The sequence below is a fragment of the Scleropages formosus genome, chromosome 24 (assembly GCF_900964775.1).
Source record: "Scleropages formosus chromosome 24, fSclFor1.1, whole genome shotgun sequence".
NCBI lineage: Eukaryota > Metazoa > Chordata > Actinopteri > Osteoglossiformes > Osteoglossidae > Scleropages > Scleropages formosus.
The window spans coordinates 21,644,183-21,664,336 of record NC_041829.1 but is presented as its reverse complement, the minus strand read 5'-3'; the positions used below and the strand labels follow the sequence as shown (position 1 = coordinate 21,664,336).

General features: G+C 48.8%; 2 protein-coding genes across 6 annotated transcripts in view; one reads left to right on the top strand and one right to left on the bottom strand.

The window, feature by feature from the left end:
* Positions 1–1,808: 1,808 nt before the first annotated feature.
* arxa (aristaless related homeobox a) lies at positions 1,809–11,146 on the top strand. The gene is made up of 5 exons (XM_029248632.1): positions 1,809–2,169; positions 3,091–3,649; positions 5,035–5,080; positions 7,194–7,507; positions 9,888–11,146. Exons 1-5 carry the CDS (start codon positions 1,809–1,811, stop codon positions 10,135–10,137), a joined length of 1,530 nt encoding a protein of 509 aa, XP_029104465.1. The 3' UTR covers positions 10,138–11,146.
* Positions 11,147–15,615: 4,469 nt separating this feature from the next.
* pola1 (polymerase (DNA directed), alpha 1) overlaps positions 15,616–20,154 on the bottom strand; it is a 31,078-nt gene continuing 26,539 nt past the window's right edge. For all 5 annotated transcript variants that reach the window (XM_018761212.1, XM_018761216.1, XM_018761211.1 and 2 more), the window contains exon 37: positions 15,616–16,152. In XM_018761212.1, coding sequence (XP_018616728.1) covers positions 16,001–16,152 — 152 coding nt within the window. In that variant the 3' untranslated portion in view covers positions 15,616–16,000. The remainder of the gene's footprint in view (positions 16,153–20,154) is intronic.

Here is a 20,154-nt window from a genome sequence, read left to right as displayed (position 1 = left end):
TGATTTCCGTTTTGCGTATTTGGTTAATTACTCTTTAGTTCTTCAAGTTCATTTGTTTGCTTCTTTATTTATTTTGGTCACAGAATGTATAAAACAAATACAAGTTATGTCTTTAGAGTTAAGCGTTTTCGTTCTCTATTTTACGTACTTCTCTCCAAGATATTTGACCATTATTTTCCTGCGATATAACGGAGCAGGTACATAAATAGAGAGGAGAGTAAATTGTAGCGTTCTGAAGTTTGGGGATTGAATTGTGAAAACGATCCTTTTAACAGTGATGGGTTCGAGTCGCGGATGAGGTCGCGCCATTCGCAGCGGGTTAAATAGACTTTCATTTAAAATTACATTCTCAATCTATCTCGCCTCTCCGCGCTGCCTTATTGCCTGGGGGTGGGGGGGGGGGGAGAAAGTGTTGGAGCCGCAGTCTCCTTAAAGAGCACTTGTGCACTATTACCGCCACACTATCACTTTTAAGTCAATCATCTAAGTCGTTCAAGGCGCCTTCGGCGGCTCTTTTCAGCGGGACGCGCGAGCTCGGCGCGCGGGGCAATTAACGCATCCCGTCACTCGTGTTCCGGCAACGCGACCCGCGCGCGTCTCCTTTTTATTCACTCGTTCACTCGTTCACTCGGTCACTCGTTCACACACACATGACCGCATTGCTCGAGTCCTTTCCAACAAAGCCTCTGAGGTGCAAGTTTTCCACAGAGCTCGAGCTCCAGTCCAGGCCCGTTTGCATTTCTGTTCATCTGAGCAAGAAGCAGGTGTCTCAAATCCTCATGACATGTATTCTATCATTTTTCTTTTCCGACCCTCTGCAAAACGAACAACAAGGCCGTTTGCTTCTGGAAGAAGAAGCATTGCCAGAATTGGCAGCATAACAAAATGTAAAATGAATAAATGTAAATAATCGTTTTTCCCGCACGGTTTCAGGCGTCCGGCTTCCAAACGAAGCGCTTTGTCCCGAAGATCCCTTCTGCTTTCCAATATTAACAATGTGTTTGATCTACAGTTGACATACAAGTCCATCCTGTTTTTTGTAGTCAGATATTAGGAGTTCCGCATGATTACGTTCAAGTATCGCAGAGTAAGGTGTAAAGCAGGGCACCACGTGCACATGATCATGGACACTTTGTCACAGGTGTCCATCATGGACACGATGTAGATGACGACCGAAGTCCTCTGTGTGTCCAGGGCTCGGAGCGCGTCACAACATCGTGTTAAACTTGATGTAACTGTCAAAGTAGGTGAAGAAACTACTACACTACGCACGATCATGTGTATCATGTAAAAGGGGGTTTCATTTTGCACCGATAAAAATGATTAAATCACCCACTTTTACCTCACGTTAACAGAACTAATTTTGAACCCCGACTTCAGGTAGAACGATGGTCTATTCATGGTAATAAACAAGGTACATTATAGGAGGGGGGGTTGCAGAGTACATTAGACTGATTAGAAACCGCTTTGTTTGTACAAGTATGCAGATTATATTGTTCTCCCGTGGGGCAACATGCTGTATGCTGCTCCGCTAAGTGCCGAAATCTACAGGTTCTCCTTGAGTGGCCAACGAATTTATTACTGCCATTACTACTTTAAAATTTAAAAAAAAAAAAAAAAAATAATAATAATAATAATAATAATAATAATAATAAAAATACGCCGCGTGCCAAAGAGCGTGGTTTCGTCGGCCGAGTTCAGTCCCTCCGGGTCGATATTCCATCTCGAGATTTCATTTGCTCCCTTAGTTGTACTTTAATGGCAAAGAAAAAAGATAAAGATCCTCTTTTTCCCGGGGAGCCAATCAGATGGCCCACGCACGTCAATGCCACGGAATCAGGCGCAGCCGCCGCGGCTCAGAGCACATGTCATTAGTGTCCGGGTGCGCGACGGAAGGAAGGGGGGTCCGATCCTCGGCACACACGCGCACGCTCATACACTCCTTCACACACAGAGTCCGGCGTCCGCGAAAAGAGATCGAAATGAGTGGTCCGCACGAGGAGGACGGCGCCGACAAGGCCGAGTGCAAAAGTAAATCTCCCACTTTGCTCTCGTCTTACTGCATCGACAGCATCCTGGGCCGCAGGAGTCCGTGCAGAATGAAACTGATAGGAGCGCAGAGTTTGACAGCGGCGGCCGGCAGAGCGGAGAGCGAGCGGGGGAGCGGAGGTAAGAGAGTCCCGCCGCCCCGGGGGACTCGGAGCTCGTGCGCTCGGGGGAGGGAGGGAGGGAAGGGGGGGGGGAGCGGCACTGCGCGGAAGATCGCGAAACTTTCGCTCACGGCGGCGGCCCGGGGTTGAGCTGGGGCTGCTGGTCGTCAGGAGGGCAGAAGTGCGCGTCTGTCTGTGCGCTCCGTCTCTGTGCGCTCCTCCTCGAATCCCACCGCGGCTCGCTGCTGCTGCGGCTGCTGCGGCTGCTGCTTCCGTTTACTGAAATTACCGCGGGTAAACTTTTACACTTCTTCTTCTCCTAATGATCCGGCGGGATTGAGACGGGCCGAACCGCGAGACCTGTTCAGGCTGTTGGCAGGTCTCAGGTGAGGCGCGGTGTTTTATGCACCCGGCGTAACTGAAGAAGTAGCGTAAAGTCGCCGGTGTAAAGACCAAAGGAGTCTTTTTAACACGGAGCTCAAACGGAGCTCTTTTGTCCCCTGTGACCTGTGTCTGTGTCTCACTGGGGCCGCTGTGTCCGGGTCCTGAGCGGTTCCGAGGGGCTTCCGATGCGCGCGCGACCTGCGCCGCAGCTCTCAAGTTGCCACCTTAGCGCTTCCGTTTCTTGTGCCAGTCACAGTGCCGATATTTTTTCACCCGTTTCATTCAAGCGCAGGTTTCGTTGCCATGAAGTTCACGTCCGTGAGTCCAGCAGCAGCGCCGCAATACGAAACGCGTCCTTTTCTCTTTTCTTGACACATTTTATTCGGAGAGCGCAGAGATGCCAGTGCGTAATGAGGCACCGTTGGCTGAGAGGCTCCCAGACTTCGCCGCTGAGGGAACACTCACTGTGCGTTAAATGTGACCGTTGCGGACATGCGATGACACTGACCCCGCTGTCTGTCGCTGCCTGTCCTCCCCCCCCTCCCAACCCCCGTAGAAAACTTACCGTTCGACGCCGACATTCACCTGCCGCCGAAGCTGCGCAGACTCTACGGCCAGGGAAAGTACTTGGACCCGGTACGAGTGTTTCAAGAGCATGGCGAGAAGAGCGAACGGGAGCGGGAGCGGGAGCGGGAACGGCTGCTCGAGCAGAGCTGCGAGAACCTCAAGATCGTCCAGGCGCCGCAGGTCAGTATCAGCCGCAGCAAGTCGTACAGGGAGAACGCGACGCTGAACCAGAGCGCGGGGGGGGGCGGGAGCCCCGAGCGCGCGAGCGACGAGCTCGTGGAGCTGGGCGCGCTCAAGTTCGACGAGGACGCGGTGAAGGAGGAGCCCTGCCTGGAGTCGGACCTGTCGCCCAAGGAGGCGGAGGGCCTGCACAACGATGGGGATGTAAAGGACGGCGAAGACAGCGTGTGTCTGTCGGCGGGCAGCGACTCGGAGGAGGGGATGCTCAAGAGGAAGCAGCGCAGGTACAGGACCACCTTCACCAGCTACCAGCTGGAGGAGCTGGAGAGGGCCTTCCAGAAGACGCACTACCCCGACGTGTTCACCAGGTAGTGGAGCTGGCGCGCGCTTGCCTCCCACCCGCCGTGGCGTGGCTGAGTCCGTGGCCCTCGCTCGCGCGCCAAACCCGACCGAGTGACGGTCTCGCTGCACGCTCACGCTCACATGCACGCGCTCGGACAGTCCGCAGCGCCTGCCCTAATTAATGACAGCGCTTATTATTACATGGAAATGCCCTTTACCTCCTTCCAGGTGTCGTGCGTCTACGTTTCCGGCCCTCCGCCCGCACTCACACACGCTCGACGAACGGCTGTGCGAAATATAGAGCGGCGGGATGTGTCGTGTGTCTCATCCGTTTAGCTCTCCTTTGAACCTCCGCTACACATTAATTATTATGCGCAAAATAGACAAAATTAATCTGGAGGAATCAAATATCTTGCGAGTGAACAATTTTGCGCCTTGACAAATTGCTGTGTACACCGTCTTCTTGCGGCATCTCTCACAATGCAGCCATTTTTTGCGGCATTTGCTGAAAGTACAGAAATTCAGAAATACATGATTTGCAGTTATTTTCTTTCCGGTTTTATTTTAAACAGTTTCCCACGTACCGGGGAAAAATACTAATCGCTCGTTTTTACAATAAATAACTAATTCGGTCCGGGATGCGCGTTTCACAGCGGAGACACTTCACACCAATCTCATTTTAACGGCTGTATTTTAGGCTGTCATTCATATAGAAAATAAAAGAAATCCATGCTAAAACACTAATTACAAAACTGTCGTTTATACGTTAATTTTAAACAGGGGATTATATTCATATTTCGCTTTGCATTAACTATTTTGGTATGAAACTCGACAATGCACAATTATGCTTCGCATTCAATGAAAATAATTTAAACATATATTTATAAAAATTGTTAGAACCTTAAAATTGGATGAGCTCTTGTTATTTTCCCTAATGCTTGCATATAAGCGAATTGAGCATGTAGGTGTTGATTTTGTAGCATTTTTATCTTTTCCAAAATTGCATTTATTTTCGATTTATTTAATGAATTTATTAATTTATTTTCTATTTCACTCCTATTGACATACTTGAGTTTTCTTTTTTTTAAATTTTTTCTTCCCCACGGATCAGGCTATCAGGCCACTTAATTTATCCTGGTAGCCGCCAGTTGCCGTTCGTACGGCTATTGCTTGTGAATATTGTTTTTTTTTACTAAATGTACAGTGGCCAAATGTTTGACCGTTACAATATAATTCTTATTTTCACAACTTATTTTTTCTATTACATATTCGAATGAAGTGCGTGTACACATTTAGCTGTGTTTTTCCCCGTTTGGAGAGTAAGGAGAGCAAATGGATCATCGAGTGAATTTACTGTCTCCACAGTATTTTTAATCCACATTTTAACTCCGTGACACTGTCTCCTTTTCAGAGAGGAGCTGGCGATGCGCTTGGACCTGACGGAAGCCCGGGTGCAAGTGAGTGCGGCTAATCTCCGTGTAAAGGACGGTGCAGCAAATAATGACATTATTATTAACTGATTAAGGTAGAAGAAGTAATAATGAAATATTGTTGCTTTCCGCGCTAGTGCCTTTGCAATGAAAGGAAAACCTTTTCTTATTTTGACTTTTGCTGTTAGTCCTTTCTTCTTGATTACCGTTATCTCAGCAGAAAAGTATATTTATCGTGCTATATTTTTTATTAATTGCATGTGCAATTTTAAGTGCTGCAAAAAAGAGATATTCTTAATTGTGTGCGTGGTGACTATTAAAATGTTTTACACTCAAGTGGCCGGATCAGAACGCATGCGGGCGGAGAACAAAATCTAAACTGGACCCACAGTAAACTGTCCCTTTCCGGCCGTCGCTACTTATCGGTCCTTTCCGGCCAAAGTCGCCCGTCTCGGCCGTAAGAAGCGCGCGCGCGGGCGCCCGCGATTCATAAAAGCGCACTTAGCGGCAGAGCAAACAGTGCGCTTTCTGGGGAAAAGTGGTGTTTGAATTGTCTTTGCCGCAGTCGCGAGGGACGAGGACAGGAGGGGGGGGGGGGGGTAATGCTGCTTGATTCCCCTTTTTTCTGATCGCAAAGAGCGGCATCGATCCGCTCACTTGCACTTCGGCGCTATTGAAAGTGCTCGAGCGCACCATAGGCAACCTGGGCTGGACCCCAAAGAGCCACCTCATCTCCAGCTCGTCACTCGACCTCCTTGTCGCTTCTTCCCGGCTGCGTCGCGCAGACAGAGAGACAGAGAGACAGAGACAGAGAGTAAACAGCGCGCAGCTCCGCTCTGATGGCCCCACATAAAACAGATGTGCGCGCGCGACCGAAGGCGATCAGATCACTTAACAGTCGCCATCAACAGGTGATAAAGCGTCATAAATTCCTCGCGGGCCTCGCAATACACAAGAGCTTCGAGAAGGCGGGAGGAATCCCCGCTCTCGAGAGCGCGCGCGCGCGCGCGCACACACACACACACACACACACACACACACACACACACACACACACACACACACACACACACACACAGTACCCCCTCCTTCGTTTTCTTTACTGTTGACATTTTCTCCATTGTAAGAGTCTCAGTGAGCCGCTGTGTTTCGGTAGCACCAGCGGTGGGGGTGGGGGGGTGGCGACGGGACGTGGGAAAGTTAAATATCTCGCGCAGTCACTCACGTTTCGAAGAATTTAATTTAAAGAGCATTAATTATTATTAGAGGCTTTTGAGCCTTTCTGTCCCGGTCCTTTGTTTGATTCTTAATTATCGCTCCCCTCCCTCCCAGGCTCTATAAACCACTTTTTATTTTAATTACGCGCGTTCGGGTGGCGCTGCACAACTGAAAGGCTTCGCGGCTGCGCAATTACCGCTCACTTTGTCACCTCATTAGACGGAGCGGAAGCCTCGCTGCTAAGTGACACGACAGCTTCTTCCGCTCCGCGCCGTTCCGCGTGCGCGCACTGACGCACGTCAGCAGGTAAAATGCGCGTAACCGAGCGCATCTGTGGGTTCGCGCAGGAGCGTCACTTAGACGGGGGAAAGCGGGTCGGGGCCCTGGGCCTTTGGGACGATCGGTGTGAGTTACTTTTGGACACACTCGTACCTTTGGGGAGGGTGCAGTGGCGTGGCGAGTCTGGCCTGCGCCATGCTCTCCGGTGGCTCTGGGTTCAAGTCCCGCTCCGGGTGCCCTGCTGCGGCAGACCGGCGTCCTGTCCTGGTGGCGTCCCGTTCCGCTCACCGTGACCCTGCTCGGGACAAGCGGCTTCGGACTGCGTGTGTGTGTGTCTCTGGTGTACCTTTTGGACAGACTGCTCAAGTCCAGTCACTTCCTACAACTCCTGAAATGAAAGGTCCGGTCCAGCTGCCAACTACGACGAGCAACATAAACGCATAAAAGACAAAAATAAATAAAATAAATAACCCGAAACACTCATGGAGGAAGTTGCCTAAGGCTTCTGCATTAGCTCTTTCAAAGACCTTGTAAGTTACTGTGGTAAATTTACACAGTAAATTCTGTAAGTGGCCTATCCAAGTTGCGCCGCGCTAACTGTAGCACACGAGCACTGAGCTACTGTTACTGTCCTGACCCTCAGGTGTGGTTCCAGAATCGCCGGGCTAAGTGGAGGAAGCGGGAGAAGGCAGGAGTTCAGAGCCACCCCCCAGGCCTGCCCTTCTCTGGCCCACTGACGGGAGCCCACCCCTTGAGCCACTACCTGGAGGGTGGCCCATTCCCTCCCCACCACCACCCCGCTCTGGAGTCCGCGTGGACCGCTGCCGCTGCTGCGGCCGCCGCCTTCCCTGGACTACCCCCACCCCCGGCTAACTCTGCCCCTCCTCTGGGCCTTAGTACCTTTCTTGGGGCAGCCATGTTCAGACACCCTGCCTTCATCAGTCCTTCCTTTGGCAGGTATAATGTGCTGCACCCCTCCCCCAACCCAACCCTGCCCCATGTGTACTGTCTGTGTGTCTCCATCAGCTCATCAGATAAGCTCATGCACTTGGTTCCTTCAGCATCTGCCGAACGCTTCAGCCACAAACCCTTCCTTTCACTGCTTCCACTCGCAGCACCAAGATAAGGTCACCGGTCTGAATTGGGCATCAGCAGGGCATGTGTGATGCGCGCATAATGACAATGACACCGACGGGACTTTCACATTTCAAAGCTCTTCCTTTGAAAATATCGTTGGAGTCGACGAGTGGTGTAGTGCTTAGAGCTTACACCTCGCATTCAAAGAGCCCAGGTTTGGGTGGTAAGCCCTGCTGTTGTATCCTCGAGCAAGGTACAGACCCCGAGGCACTGCAGCGAGAAAAAAACCCAGCTGTACAACATGTAAATCATCATAAGTCGTTTAACATTGTTGCTCATCATCACAAAGAGCATCATAATAACTTTTGACCAAAATGATGAAATGCCTAACTGTGTGCAGGCTGGAACTGAAATCTGTCTAACTTGTCCTGCAATGTCTTTTCTCATGGCCGACACACTTAGTACAACTACATGAACTCCCGGACGTGCGAACTCACACTCTTGACGCGTAGTGTGTAATCAGTACAGTTACTCTGTACAATTATAAAACATGTACTTCCACCCAAAGTGCATGATTTGAATACTGCGTATGTGTTACACACTGATGAATGGTGAAAGGAGGTGTGTGTGTGTGTGCGTGTGTGCGTGTGTGCGTGCGCTCGGGATACAAAGGTGATAACTGTCCTGCCAGCTAAAGCGCTTAGGTACGACCCGCTGTCATTCTGCCAGGTCACAGGACTGTTAGCCCGCTATCGATCGATCGCCAAGGTAACTGTATCCGTGTCAGCGCAGGGTTCCTGAGGAGGGACGTTAGGTGTGTTAAACCACACCTGATACACCGAGGAGGAAATAATGGCAATGGCTTCAGAAAAATAAGGAAAAACTGAGATGCAGAAAAAGCTTTATATTTGCCCAGGTTGGGTCCTCAGACAGCACAGCTGCCATACTTTGAATGTACGTTTTAATAAACCGAATTTATGCATTTAATGGGTAACGGTCAATTTGTTAACAAGTATGAATCACGTTAAAATGGAGACAAAAAGAAACATTTTAAGGAGCTTCCATAGAGGTCAAGGAAAGAAAGACTGAAGAGACAAGTGAACAGTGTTTAACTGAATTTCCTATTAAAGACAGACTGACGATGAATGTATACACACACACACACACACACACACTCGGTCTGCGCTGTGTGTGCATTCAGTTTGCCAGACAGAACAGGCATGTATTCCGGGCCTTTCTTCGGCTCGATCCCGAGAGCTCGTGGGGAGGAAAAAAAAAACTTTGTGCGCAGTGCTGGGCTCTTCCAGCTCACTGAGCTCTGCACAGTGAGCCGCGCGGGGGGGGGTTCGTTATTACGTGTGGGAGAGAGAGCGTTTCTTACTTCTGCTGCATTTATTTAATTATTTTGCTCACATGGGTTGGCCACAGTCCGACTAGTGACAGAAGCTGAGCCGAAAGCTGTTGCAGGAGGTGCTAATTTGGGGTCCTCGGATTACGGTGCTAATGAATTTTGGGACAACAAAAGCTGGAAATGGTTGTCACGTGCGAATGGATACCAGATGATTCGCGTACAATTCAGAGCTTTAAGTGCGAAAACAGGCGAGACCGGTGACTGTAAGGATGCTGGAAATAACCCGCCACAGCAATGCTTGTTGTTTGTTGTTGACACGACATTTTCCTCCCAAACATGTCGCAACACAGGACTGCAGTTCAGCGTCTTTTACTGGCACAGCAAATTGTTTAGACTCAGATCACCAAAGCAGCGGTTCAACAACTTTGCAAAGCAAAATTGTTTGCAATGAAAGGAAATGAAAATAGGCATTTTTTTAAAGAAATGCAGTAGGGAGTAATAGCAGAATATAACAGCTAGTAACGGTAACAGTATGTGTGCAGGTGAGCAGTCATTCCTCTCCTCGTGCCAAAGGTTTACATACTTTGCTGCTACTTTTACACAATCTTTTTTTCCTGATAACACAGATATCAGGTTATTTGTGCTCTACAGAAAAATATCATGAAGTACTACAGTGACGGTGTAACATACGTGTAAAAAGATACTTCGCTGGTCGTATTAACATTATGTTATAGAACATGACTCCAGATCTAGATAGGGATGAATTGTAAGGCGCATGTTAAAACGTGGTATATTTTTATATACTCCCAAGGAAGTACTTTGTGCAGGGGATTTCCAGCTGCAGCCTACAACTACAGCCATTTCAGCTCCCTAGTCACTGCATGCTGACACACGCTCTCTGACCTACAGGCTCTTCTCCATGGGTCCCCTGACCAGCGCATCCACGGCGGCTGCCCTCTTGCGGACTCCGGCCCCGCCGACGGAGACGCCCGTTCAGCCGCCGGTCCTGGCCGACCCCTCGCCCTCGGCTTCATCCGCGGCGGCGGACCGCCGGGCCTCCAGCATCGCTGCGCTGCGGCTCAAGGCCAAGGAGCACTCAGCCCAGCTGACGCAGCTCAACATCCTGCCTTCCGGAGCGACGGGGAAGGAGGTGTGCTGAGTCTTGTGCCCGAGTCCCCGCTCACCACCCACAATAAGGAGCACGACCAAATTTACGATGGATGGACGTTTGGAGAACACTGCTGATCTGCCCCCTGCCACCTTGCGCTTTACCCCAGTAAACATTTGACTCTTCTGCTGTATCCCAAGCACCGATGCCACTATGAGTCCGTATGGGTTTTGCACACAACGTGAAAACCATCACCGCTGACCTATGACCTGTGACTCTGGGAGTCGATCCTTCGGCTAGAGATTCAGGCCTTTCTCCACGCTTCCTCCCCACCATCCCTGACTGCTGGGCAACCCTGCTTTCCACGTGGCAGTTGTGGCTCCTCATTCTAATCTCTGTCCTGCCTGTGTGCGTCAAAGCAGCTCCTAGACTGGTGTCCAGCAGCCAAGGTCCCTTTCACCGCATGCTTCCACTTCCTGTGATGAAAGGACCACTGGGCTGGGATGGAGCGTGTATGGGGATGGGGATGGGGATGGGGATGGGGATGGGGGGTGGTGGTACCGATGGGAAAGAACGACTGCTGAGAGGTCCCACAATGACGCCCCACCAAAATGTGACGAGGAATTCATGCAGAACACAAAAAATAATAATAATTCAGACAAAGAAAGAAGAAAATCGTTCAACAAAATTAGAGCCTTGTATATCTAAAATTGTTTTAAGAAGTTGCACTTGATGTAGTATTGTCTGGATGTCATCCTGTAGCATTTCCTGTGTTCATAAAATATTAGCTTCTTAGAGCATTATTTATGTCCACATCTATTTAACTTCTGAGCCAAAAGAGGATTTTCTTTCCTAAATGTAAATATTTGTACTTTTCCTGCTCTCTCAGAGGAGGCAGAAAAGGAGGCCCTCAATAAAACCATAAAGACAAACGAGACGCTGGAACCGCCGTCCTCGTAGTTCAGTGAAAGAGGCGAGAAACGCGTTTCAATAGACAACTTTAAGGAGGGAAACACGTGGAGCGCTTCGAAGAACGATTGTTGCCCAAAAGAAAGAAAACCGTGCGTCTTATTCTCTGAAGCAATTTGCTCCTTCTTTTAGAAAGAAGAAGAAGAGATTTTTTTTTTTTAAATAAATAAATAAATAAATAAATAAATCACAGAGAAAACCGGAGTCATTTTTCTTATGAACGGAGCAACATGATTTAAGTGACACTAAAAATCAAAGTACGTTCACTGCGGCCACATTCACGGCGGATTCGGGGTCTTTAGTAAAGGCCACGTGGTCTCGTGTCGATATTCCTCGTGAATAATTTCACAGTGAATCACCATCACTGCGCACAGAACGGGTCGTTTCGGCCTTTTCACAGGTTACACTCACTAAATTTCCCTTTTCCTCTCTAAGCTCAATTAGCTTTTCATTAATTGCGCTCGCGCTCGTTTCTCGGCAGGCAAAGCGCGATATAATTCTTTGTGTGGCTCGAGCGCAGAAGCGCGGGTTCGAGGGCGAACAAGCGCGCGGATAACAGGCGCTTTGTTCAGACGGAGTTTCTGTACTGAGCGCAGCGCAACGCAGCGCAGCGCGTCCCGTCCCGTCCCGTTCCGTCCGGTCCCATCGCTGAAGAAATGCGAAATATTAGTCACACCTTGACCGGATCTCTGTGTTTTATTATTCATTTATTCTTATTATTATTATTATTATTTAGTATTTATTATTTCACACGCACGTGTATATATATTTTTTTTTATTAAAGGCAGCACTTGCTTTGCTCATACTTCGGACCGTGCGCGCAACCGATCGCGGACACGTGGTACCCCACACCTCAACTGCACTTTGCGATGGGCGGGGCGGCGCGAGGCTGCGGAACTAATTAAAAGGCGATTTGCGGTCGATGGATGAGAATCCGCACCTTGTCGATTAGTGAAGTGGTTTCCTCGGTGCGGGAAATGTATAATTTCATTGCGAAATTTGCTCGCTACCACTCTGAGAACCTCGTTCAAGGGTCACGCGCAACGAAAACGAGAAATAAAACGAAGGAGGGAAAAGGAGGCGGCGCGAGACAAAATGCGATTTCAATAATAGAGCATATTTAAGAAACAAAGTGAACGTTTGAAGGGGGACAAAGCGACGGATTTGGGCGTTTGAATCGATGTTCATTGTATGTGGCTGTTAACAAAACATGCTTTGAAAAAACTTTTAAAGGCGCCAAATTGGTATTAAGATCCCTGATGCCAACTCTGTTCAAGCGGCTCTTTTCTCATTAACGAAGTAACAACTAGTTGATCAGAACCCCTTTCTTTGGGTTCGCCCATGAAATTCCCAGACCCCCCCCCCCCCGCGCTGGATCTCACGCGACAATCGGCACCACCACCGCAATCAATGCGCTTCTTTCAGCGAAGTCATTTTTCCCCCATTTGACCCGTCCATGGTGCTGAAGCAAATCGCGTGAAATTACCCCTCGGATTAATTTTCCTCTTTATTGCCCCACTCCGGTGAAAAGCTTTCACTTTCCTTGTTTTACAGCCGCTAATCCCGCTTCATTCTGGACTTGCAAACAAGTGGGATCTGAGAGAAGGAAAATAAAGGGGAGCTCGGGGAGGTGCTCTCTCTGTGTGTGTGTGTGTGTGTGCGCGCGCGCGCGCGCGCGCGTGCGGTGGGGGTCATTCCACTCTCTCCATCTGGATCGGTTTTAATTCCACTCTTAATATTCTCCAGAAATATCGCGCTCCGAAGACCCCCTGACCTCCATCAGGTCCATATTAAACATTGACATGTCACGCATGACAAAGTCGGAGTGTCTTTGCAAAGAAGCATTAAGCAAAGAAACCAATTTTCTCCTTGCAGGCCCCAGGAGCCGTGAATAACAAGTTTTTTTTTTTTTTTTGTTTTTTTCCTGCACTCCCTCTTCTAGAAAGAGCAGTGGAGCGTGTTCAGGGCGGATTTCGGAGATTTTCCAGAACGGCTAAATCTCGTTGTGAACATTATGAACGAATAGGAACCCAATTTGTTCCTAATTTCTGGGAATGCTCGCTACACTTCCCTTCCCTTCCCTTCCCTTCCCTCCAGCTCTTCTGCCCCGCGCTGGTGCCCAGCTCTGCCAAGCCCTCGGGAGCCTCTAGTTTGTTCTGAGCTTCTCCCCGTTCCAGTAAAAAGGAAACGGATGAAACAGATGCGGGAAAAGAGCTACTTCATAAACGGACACACGTGCATGAGCCCCTCCCTATAGCTCACCTTCAACCTTTGTGAGATACGTGGATAGAAAGACTAAAGAAAAGTCGTGAAGGAAGCGAATCGTTCGTACAGCTGCGCTCAAATCAAAAGTGCGCATTTTAAGATTCATGAGGCTCTTCGCGCCCCATTAGCGCGTAACCGAGAGGGGCTCCTGGAGGAGGAGGAGAGCGGACCCCCCCAACCAACCCGCACCCCCAGGGGCTCCGAGGAGCCCCCGGCCAGGAGGAATCGCTGAAAAGGCTCAATGACGGGCCGCCAGCACTTTCCACCCTCCTTTGCTTCGCCTTAATTCCCGGCTCCTTCGCTCTCATCCAATTAGTTGGGCGCATTAAGCGGTTTATCATCTCATCGCCGGCCATTGAGCGACACAAGGGGGACACTTTGCAATGGGTCCCGCTCTCCATTGACACCCTCGGCTACTTACATATTCCACTATGATATGAATAATGGGCACAGAATAGGGCACTAATTCCCTCATGAAAGAATGCCATGTCCGCCGCTTTGCTCAACACCAGCGCGCTGATTAAAGAGAAAGGCAATAAAGCTCAGCATAACAAAACCAATCCTACTTATTAGCTTAGTGCTTCAATTAATGCGGAGCCCGTTGCTATTGAGCGCCGCCGTTTGAAAACAGGCGCCGCGCCGCGCGACAAAGGCGCTCGAGGCTGGAGAAATTCCAGGCTGAAATGGGAGACGCCGGGCGATCACTTAATCTGGGAAATTGCAATAAAAACGGCACCGGCACAATTGTAGCAGTTAAGTATTTTACCCGGCGCAGACAGAGCGCGTGTATTTTCAAGGGGAGGGAGGGAGGAAAAAAAATAAAAAATAAAAAAAAAAAAAAAAACAAAAAAAACTATATATATATATAAATGTGCCCGTGTTGCATACATACGGGGCGCACAATGTAACCCTGGAGCGTTACTTATCCATAAGTGTGGAGGCGCTCCGAACAGCAGCTATTAGCCGCAGCATAAAGTCATTTAGAGCCAAGTATTTATGGAAATAGGAGTTGGAATTTGGCACAAATCGACTCCTTCGCTAATCATACACAGGGCAGCTGAACACGTCGTTGTGTTACTGCAAAAGGGACATTTAAGCCATCATTTAATATGTTAAGATTGAAATGTACAACAGCAGTGGTTAGAAAAATGAAAATGGAAAAGGTAAAGTACAGCGTTAAATTAGGGAAAGTGCTTCATGGAGACGTACAGCCAAGAGTAAATAGAGCAAGGAATGACCAAACCAAGGCTCAAACAACTTGTGGGGTCTGGGCAGAGGGGGACACAAAATAAGAGCATAGTACTCGCTCGCACTCACGCAGCAGGGGAACGGCGGACATCAGCGTCTGTGCGCTCACTGGCTCACACTGCAGTCACTTTACGCAGCAAAGCCAACACCCTGACTTTCCACAAAGGCAGGAGGTCAAAACTGCCTTCGGACACTAGCAAGAGCCGCGGTGCATTTCTTCGCTGAAGGAAAGTCCTACATGGGGCTACAGGTGTCACGCAGACCAAAGAACGAGCTGTCGTGCAGAGCTTGCCGGTCCGACACACACACCAAAACCACAGGTACAACAAAAGCAGAAACAAACTTAAGTCAACGTTCTTCCGGACACAGCCTTTCGCCAAAGGTGCTCCCAGACCTGATTAATGGCCTTCAAATGTCATCTCTTGTCTTCGTGATCTGAAGAGCAACAATATCCAACACCTTGAAAACGGATCAAGTGTACGACTGAGCGAAAGCATTTCCCACACGAGTAAGTGCTGGTGTTGTGGTTGTACACATTGTTCCTGTGATACAGCATTTCATCTTTCTCAACGGAAAAGAGCCAAAAGACAAAAGGACACAAGCGGTGCTGACACCGCAGCAGTGAGGGAATGGCTGGGGGACTGTGCGTTTGTGTGCAGGTACTGCCCAGGGGATCCCAGCTTCTGATGAGAAACAGCGGGACCCTGAGCAAATCCTTTGGATGCACCAAGGTTCAAGAACTAAGAAAATATGGAAGGAAAAGGACCCTGAAGCAAGATGAGGCTCAGGATCCTGAAGAACCACCTCTCTGGCCCTAAGGTGTTTGTTTCGTAGCTCTCGCGAGACACAACCCAGCCAGGTCCGCCAAGGGAGGAGACATGAAAAACAAGGTAAAAGACAAGGAACTGGTGCAAAACCAAAACGCTTTCCTTTGCCTTGTTACACTCGGAAATGCTTTGGCAACATTCTCGTGCATTTCTTTATCCAAATGTATTGAACCTTTACTTTACCAACTACAGGCATCAAAGCATCATATTGAAACCCTCCAAAACTTTATTTTCATACATGTCTCAAACATCTCACAGAGTTAACAACATGGTTCTCCAAAATGACATTGGGAAACTGATCAAGATGACAAGGAACAGAGATTAGCACATTTCTTGCAAAAAAAAAAAAACTTTCACAGAAAAGGATACATTTAAACCATGTGTATTTAAAATACCTTTCAACCAGCACATATGTTTTCAAAGCTTGCGCTCCATGAAAAATGGCAATGGAGACGAAAACACCCAAACAACGTCATGCATTTGATAACCTTGGGCTTTTTGTGTCAAGATTCCCAAGAGTGTCTCCATGCTGGAAGTTCTCAGTCAGAGGCCAGCTGCAGGTAGAAAGAGCCTGTAGATGGAACAGGCTGCATGATGCAGGTAGGCTACTTCACCGAGACGAAGGTCTCGAACAGTTTGCCAAGGTTCACCTCTGAATAGCTGCTGGAGGCCAAGGCACGGTCGGCAACCTCCTTCAGCTTCCCATACACCTCCTTCTCCTCTGCCCAGCGGTTCTTCCACTTGGTTTTGAAATAGCCTAAGAGTGTAAAGGAGCACAAATAGAGAGAGACCCTGAAGTCAGTTAAGAACAAACCAAAGTGACGCATAGACCGAGTCGCAGAAATGCGAGAGCTGAAAATCATTATCCGGTTCGCAGAAGAGAAACTGCACACCAAAATACTTGAAATTAAATGGCTTGCCGCCCAAATAAAAGAAATTAAACAAGCCTTTTTGACCCAGCTGGAGCAATGAGACCATAGCGCAGAGATGTTCATTTGTCAGGTGGGCACCTTATTTGATTTTTAGAGTTTGTTGCTAAGGTGTTGCTAGGAGACCCTGACGTCACACTTCCCTTGTGTAAGGTAGGCTCCTGGAGCCGTCTGCCCCACAGTGTCACCCCTGCAAGATGCAAAGTCCAACAACAACACCGACAGAGTGCTTTGGCAATACCTCTTCCACACTGTGGGCGACCTGAAAGGGCAGGACACAGAAGGGTAGATGGCTGGGACTACCGTACAGTCCTTGCTGAAGGGTGACCACTTTGGGTAAAGACCAAGGGCGGTAAAACGCATGGCATGTTGGGGTGGAGGTGGGGGATAGATGTGTTTATCTACCCCATGGAGGGTGTATTGACTTTTCCCACCAGGTTGGAGAAAAGGGGGATTATTTACACCACCAAACAGCTGTGCCTGAGTGACAGTGTTGTTCAGCTCCTCCCACAACAGGGAGAAATAGAGAGAATGAGAGAGAGACAGGGAGAGACAGAAATGCAGAAAGACGTGAACGCAGTAATCGACACAGGATAAGTTGCCATACTAGTCCAACTAGGTACAAAGGAAATCCACAGCAAGACAACAATGTCAGCAAACTCCACACTTTGGCATAAGGAGCTATAAAGCGAGTTTCCACTCCATACTTCATAGAACGGCAGAAAGAAAACCAGTTTCCTAGGCGGACGCACAGATGCACTTTCAAATGAGTGATGGTCCATGGATACGCCCAGCTACGCAAAGCAGCTCCACCAGTACACAAAGCTCTCAAGGTCCAAGAGGTCCACAGTGAATAAAGTCATGTCTCAGAAGGTCAATTAGCTCTATGGTTAGTAAAACCATCTGACCAGGTGGACAAGCTCATACATTGTGTGACATCTATAAGCTCCCTGTGAATAAGGCCACTCTTCCGAGATCCACTACCTTCACAGTGGGGGTGGGGGACAAAGAAAAAAGAAAGAAAAAACAAAAAAAAAAACTGTACAAGGTCCACCAATTCCACAATGAATACAACCATTTATTGCTAGGTCTGCCAACTCAAACTATTAAAACTGTGCCTTACCAGCTGTGCCAGCTCAGCAAAGCAGAAAACCACATCGTAACACATCCACTGGTTGCACCATCAATAAAACCACGTGTTGAAGGGTTCACGTGCAGTCATTTGTCCAGTAGGAAGCAGGCAGTAACTGAGTTCGCTGATGGTTCCACTTCACTGTAATGCTTCCTCCTGAGAGCTAGGAGGTGGCAGAGGACTCCTCGTGAAACACTGCAAGAACACTGTTAAAACAGGGATTGACATGTCCACCTGTTCAAACTTCATCTACAATTTGCTGAGAAGCAATGAGTCCAAGCCCCCCGTCCAGCCATGACACATCCGGACACTGCCAAAAGAAGGAACCGCAGCGCAGTACGTAAGCATACATGTCGCACAACTTAACTGTTGAATAAGAGAAATAAAAGACTTTCGTAAAAGAATACTTTGGTATTTTGTCCAGAGCAATACTGTTTGAACACATCAAGCAGTAACATATTGAAATAATAATAAAACGAAGACTGCTGAAATGCCTGCGCCATGTGGCTCCTGCTGTGAGCCTGAGAGGGTCCCAGGTCAAAGGACGTGCATTTCTGATGACTCCAAGCTGTGACCTGTGTTCACACACGCATTGCTGCGCTCTGCCATTATTGTGCTCCCTGCCATTCACACACCTCCTGTGGCCATGAGGCCTGAAGACCACAGGCTCCCCTACACAGGAATGTCTATAAGAAGCACAGCGAAGCGTTCGGTCCCTTCATTCTCTCCTTCCGACCCTCACAGGGAACCATCGACAACTGTTGGGTAAATAAAGTTGGATCACAGGCCAAAGGTCACCAGAAGTGAGGAAAGGGTTGGGAAAGGGACCCAGCAAGTACAAGGCCACTTAGAATCTTACCATAGACTACTTACCTCTGGGGGTTCGGGGGGGGGGAGAAGAGGGGACAAAAATGAATGATAAACTGAAAGCAATCATGTCATCATTTCTGAAAGATGGAAAATAATTCCTTTTCTCCCTATCGCTCTCTTTCCCCTCCTCCTCCTGCTCATCCCAGTCCTCCCCAAGCGACAAGCAAGGAACAGATAAAGGAGGAAGTTAGGAGGTGCGGAGTCTGTCAGACAGGCTGATTCTCTGGGGCCTGGGCCCGCTTCAGCCCAGCGGGGGCTGAGTGTAAGGCAAATAGCGCTGCTTCCAGGGTTGGGGGGGGGGGGTGTCGAAGGGGGGGCACTCGGGGAAAGGAAGAGCGAGTCGGTGGGAGAGAGAGGCGAGGCGGCCCTGCCCGCTGACAGCCGACGGCTTGGCAAGGCCGGGGAGTGTATCGGCACCTTCCCGCTCTAACAAGGTGTAAATACAATAACAAGCATGTAATTAAGTGAGCATGATGAAGTTAATGGAGATAATCTTTTCCATTTTGGTTTGCTTATGAATATTCTATTAGCTGTTATCAGGCAGCTGGAATAGCTGTTAATTTAATCATCACTCTGAGCGGAGAAATGCTCTTTGTGCGAGTATAATTGCAGAGAATGAATAATTGATTTGACAATTGTACCGGCAGATTTCCACAGGCTTGGGGCCGAGGGGGTGGGGGGGCGTTGGCGGGGGGGGGGGGGGGGGGGGGGCAACACGCTCTACTGAGGAGAGGTGGCAAAGGAGCCAGCCGACAAATTGAGCATTATCAGAAAACGGATAAAGGACCATTTTTATTTTATCAATGCAGCAAAATTACATTACGGCGCACGAGTAATCACACTGGCCACACTTAGACAGGGGAAAGGGACAGGAGAAGGAGAGAAAAACAGAGGAGAGAGGAGGGGAAAAAAAAAAAAGGAGGGAAATGAATTGCTCTTCACAAGAAGAATGAAATCAGAGTTCAAAATGATTTGGAAGTCATTGATATTGGATATTTAATTTTTTCCCCAGAATGTTTTATTATGGAAAATGTCCCACTGCTTGTGAAATTGCTTCCACATTTAACTCGGTTGCCGGCAATCAGGCAGAGAGGCTCGTGGTCCTGCATGTCAATCACCCTCTCCTTGGGTCCTGTTTACACTGCTGGCCATACATACTCTTTCTGACTGCAATCGTGTACGGGGATGGCGAATGTGTGAGCGGGAGCATAGATCGTACCAAAGTGCAGGGTGTGCAAATGCTAGTGCCCGCGTGTGTGTTTTTTACTGAAGTATAAGATTTGTCTGCAGTGTGCAACTGAACCCCAGCTGAATGCCTCTTAAAGCCTTAAGCAGGTGACAGCACAGAAACAAACCGCGCACACACACAAGACGGTGACAATATTTAGGCAAATACATGCGGCAAGGAGGTCAGGCAGATCACACATGAAAGGGGTGAGGACAACAGCCAGCATGGAAGTGAGCAACCAGAAGGTCACATGACCTGGAACAGTGAAAGAGCAGCAAGAAGGTCCAAACTGGCAAACGCAGAACAGGAACAGTGTCTTCGCAAGCAAGCTTTAACATATATGACACGCAAGGAGTTTCAGAACCTTTGGACGTACAGACTTTCTTCAGACAGCTGACGTTCAAAGGCCACTGGGTCATGGGGAAAAACATAGCGTGAAAGGCAGTGCTTTCCCACACACGCACATGCAAACACATTTGCAGTGTGAAGGGCAATGAGAGACCAGCTGAAGTGATTACCATACACTGTCTTGTGCAGGGCAAAGAGGGGGTGGTACCCTGACCCTGCAGAGCCTTCAGGCACTCCCACTCCCACATTTTG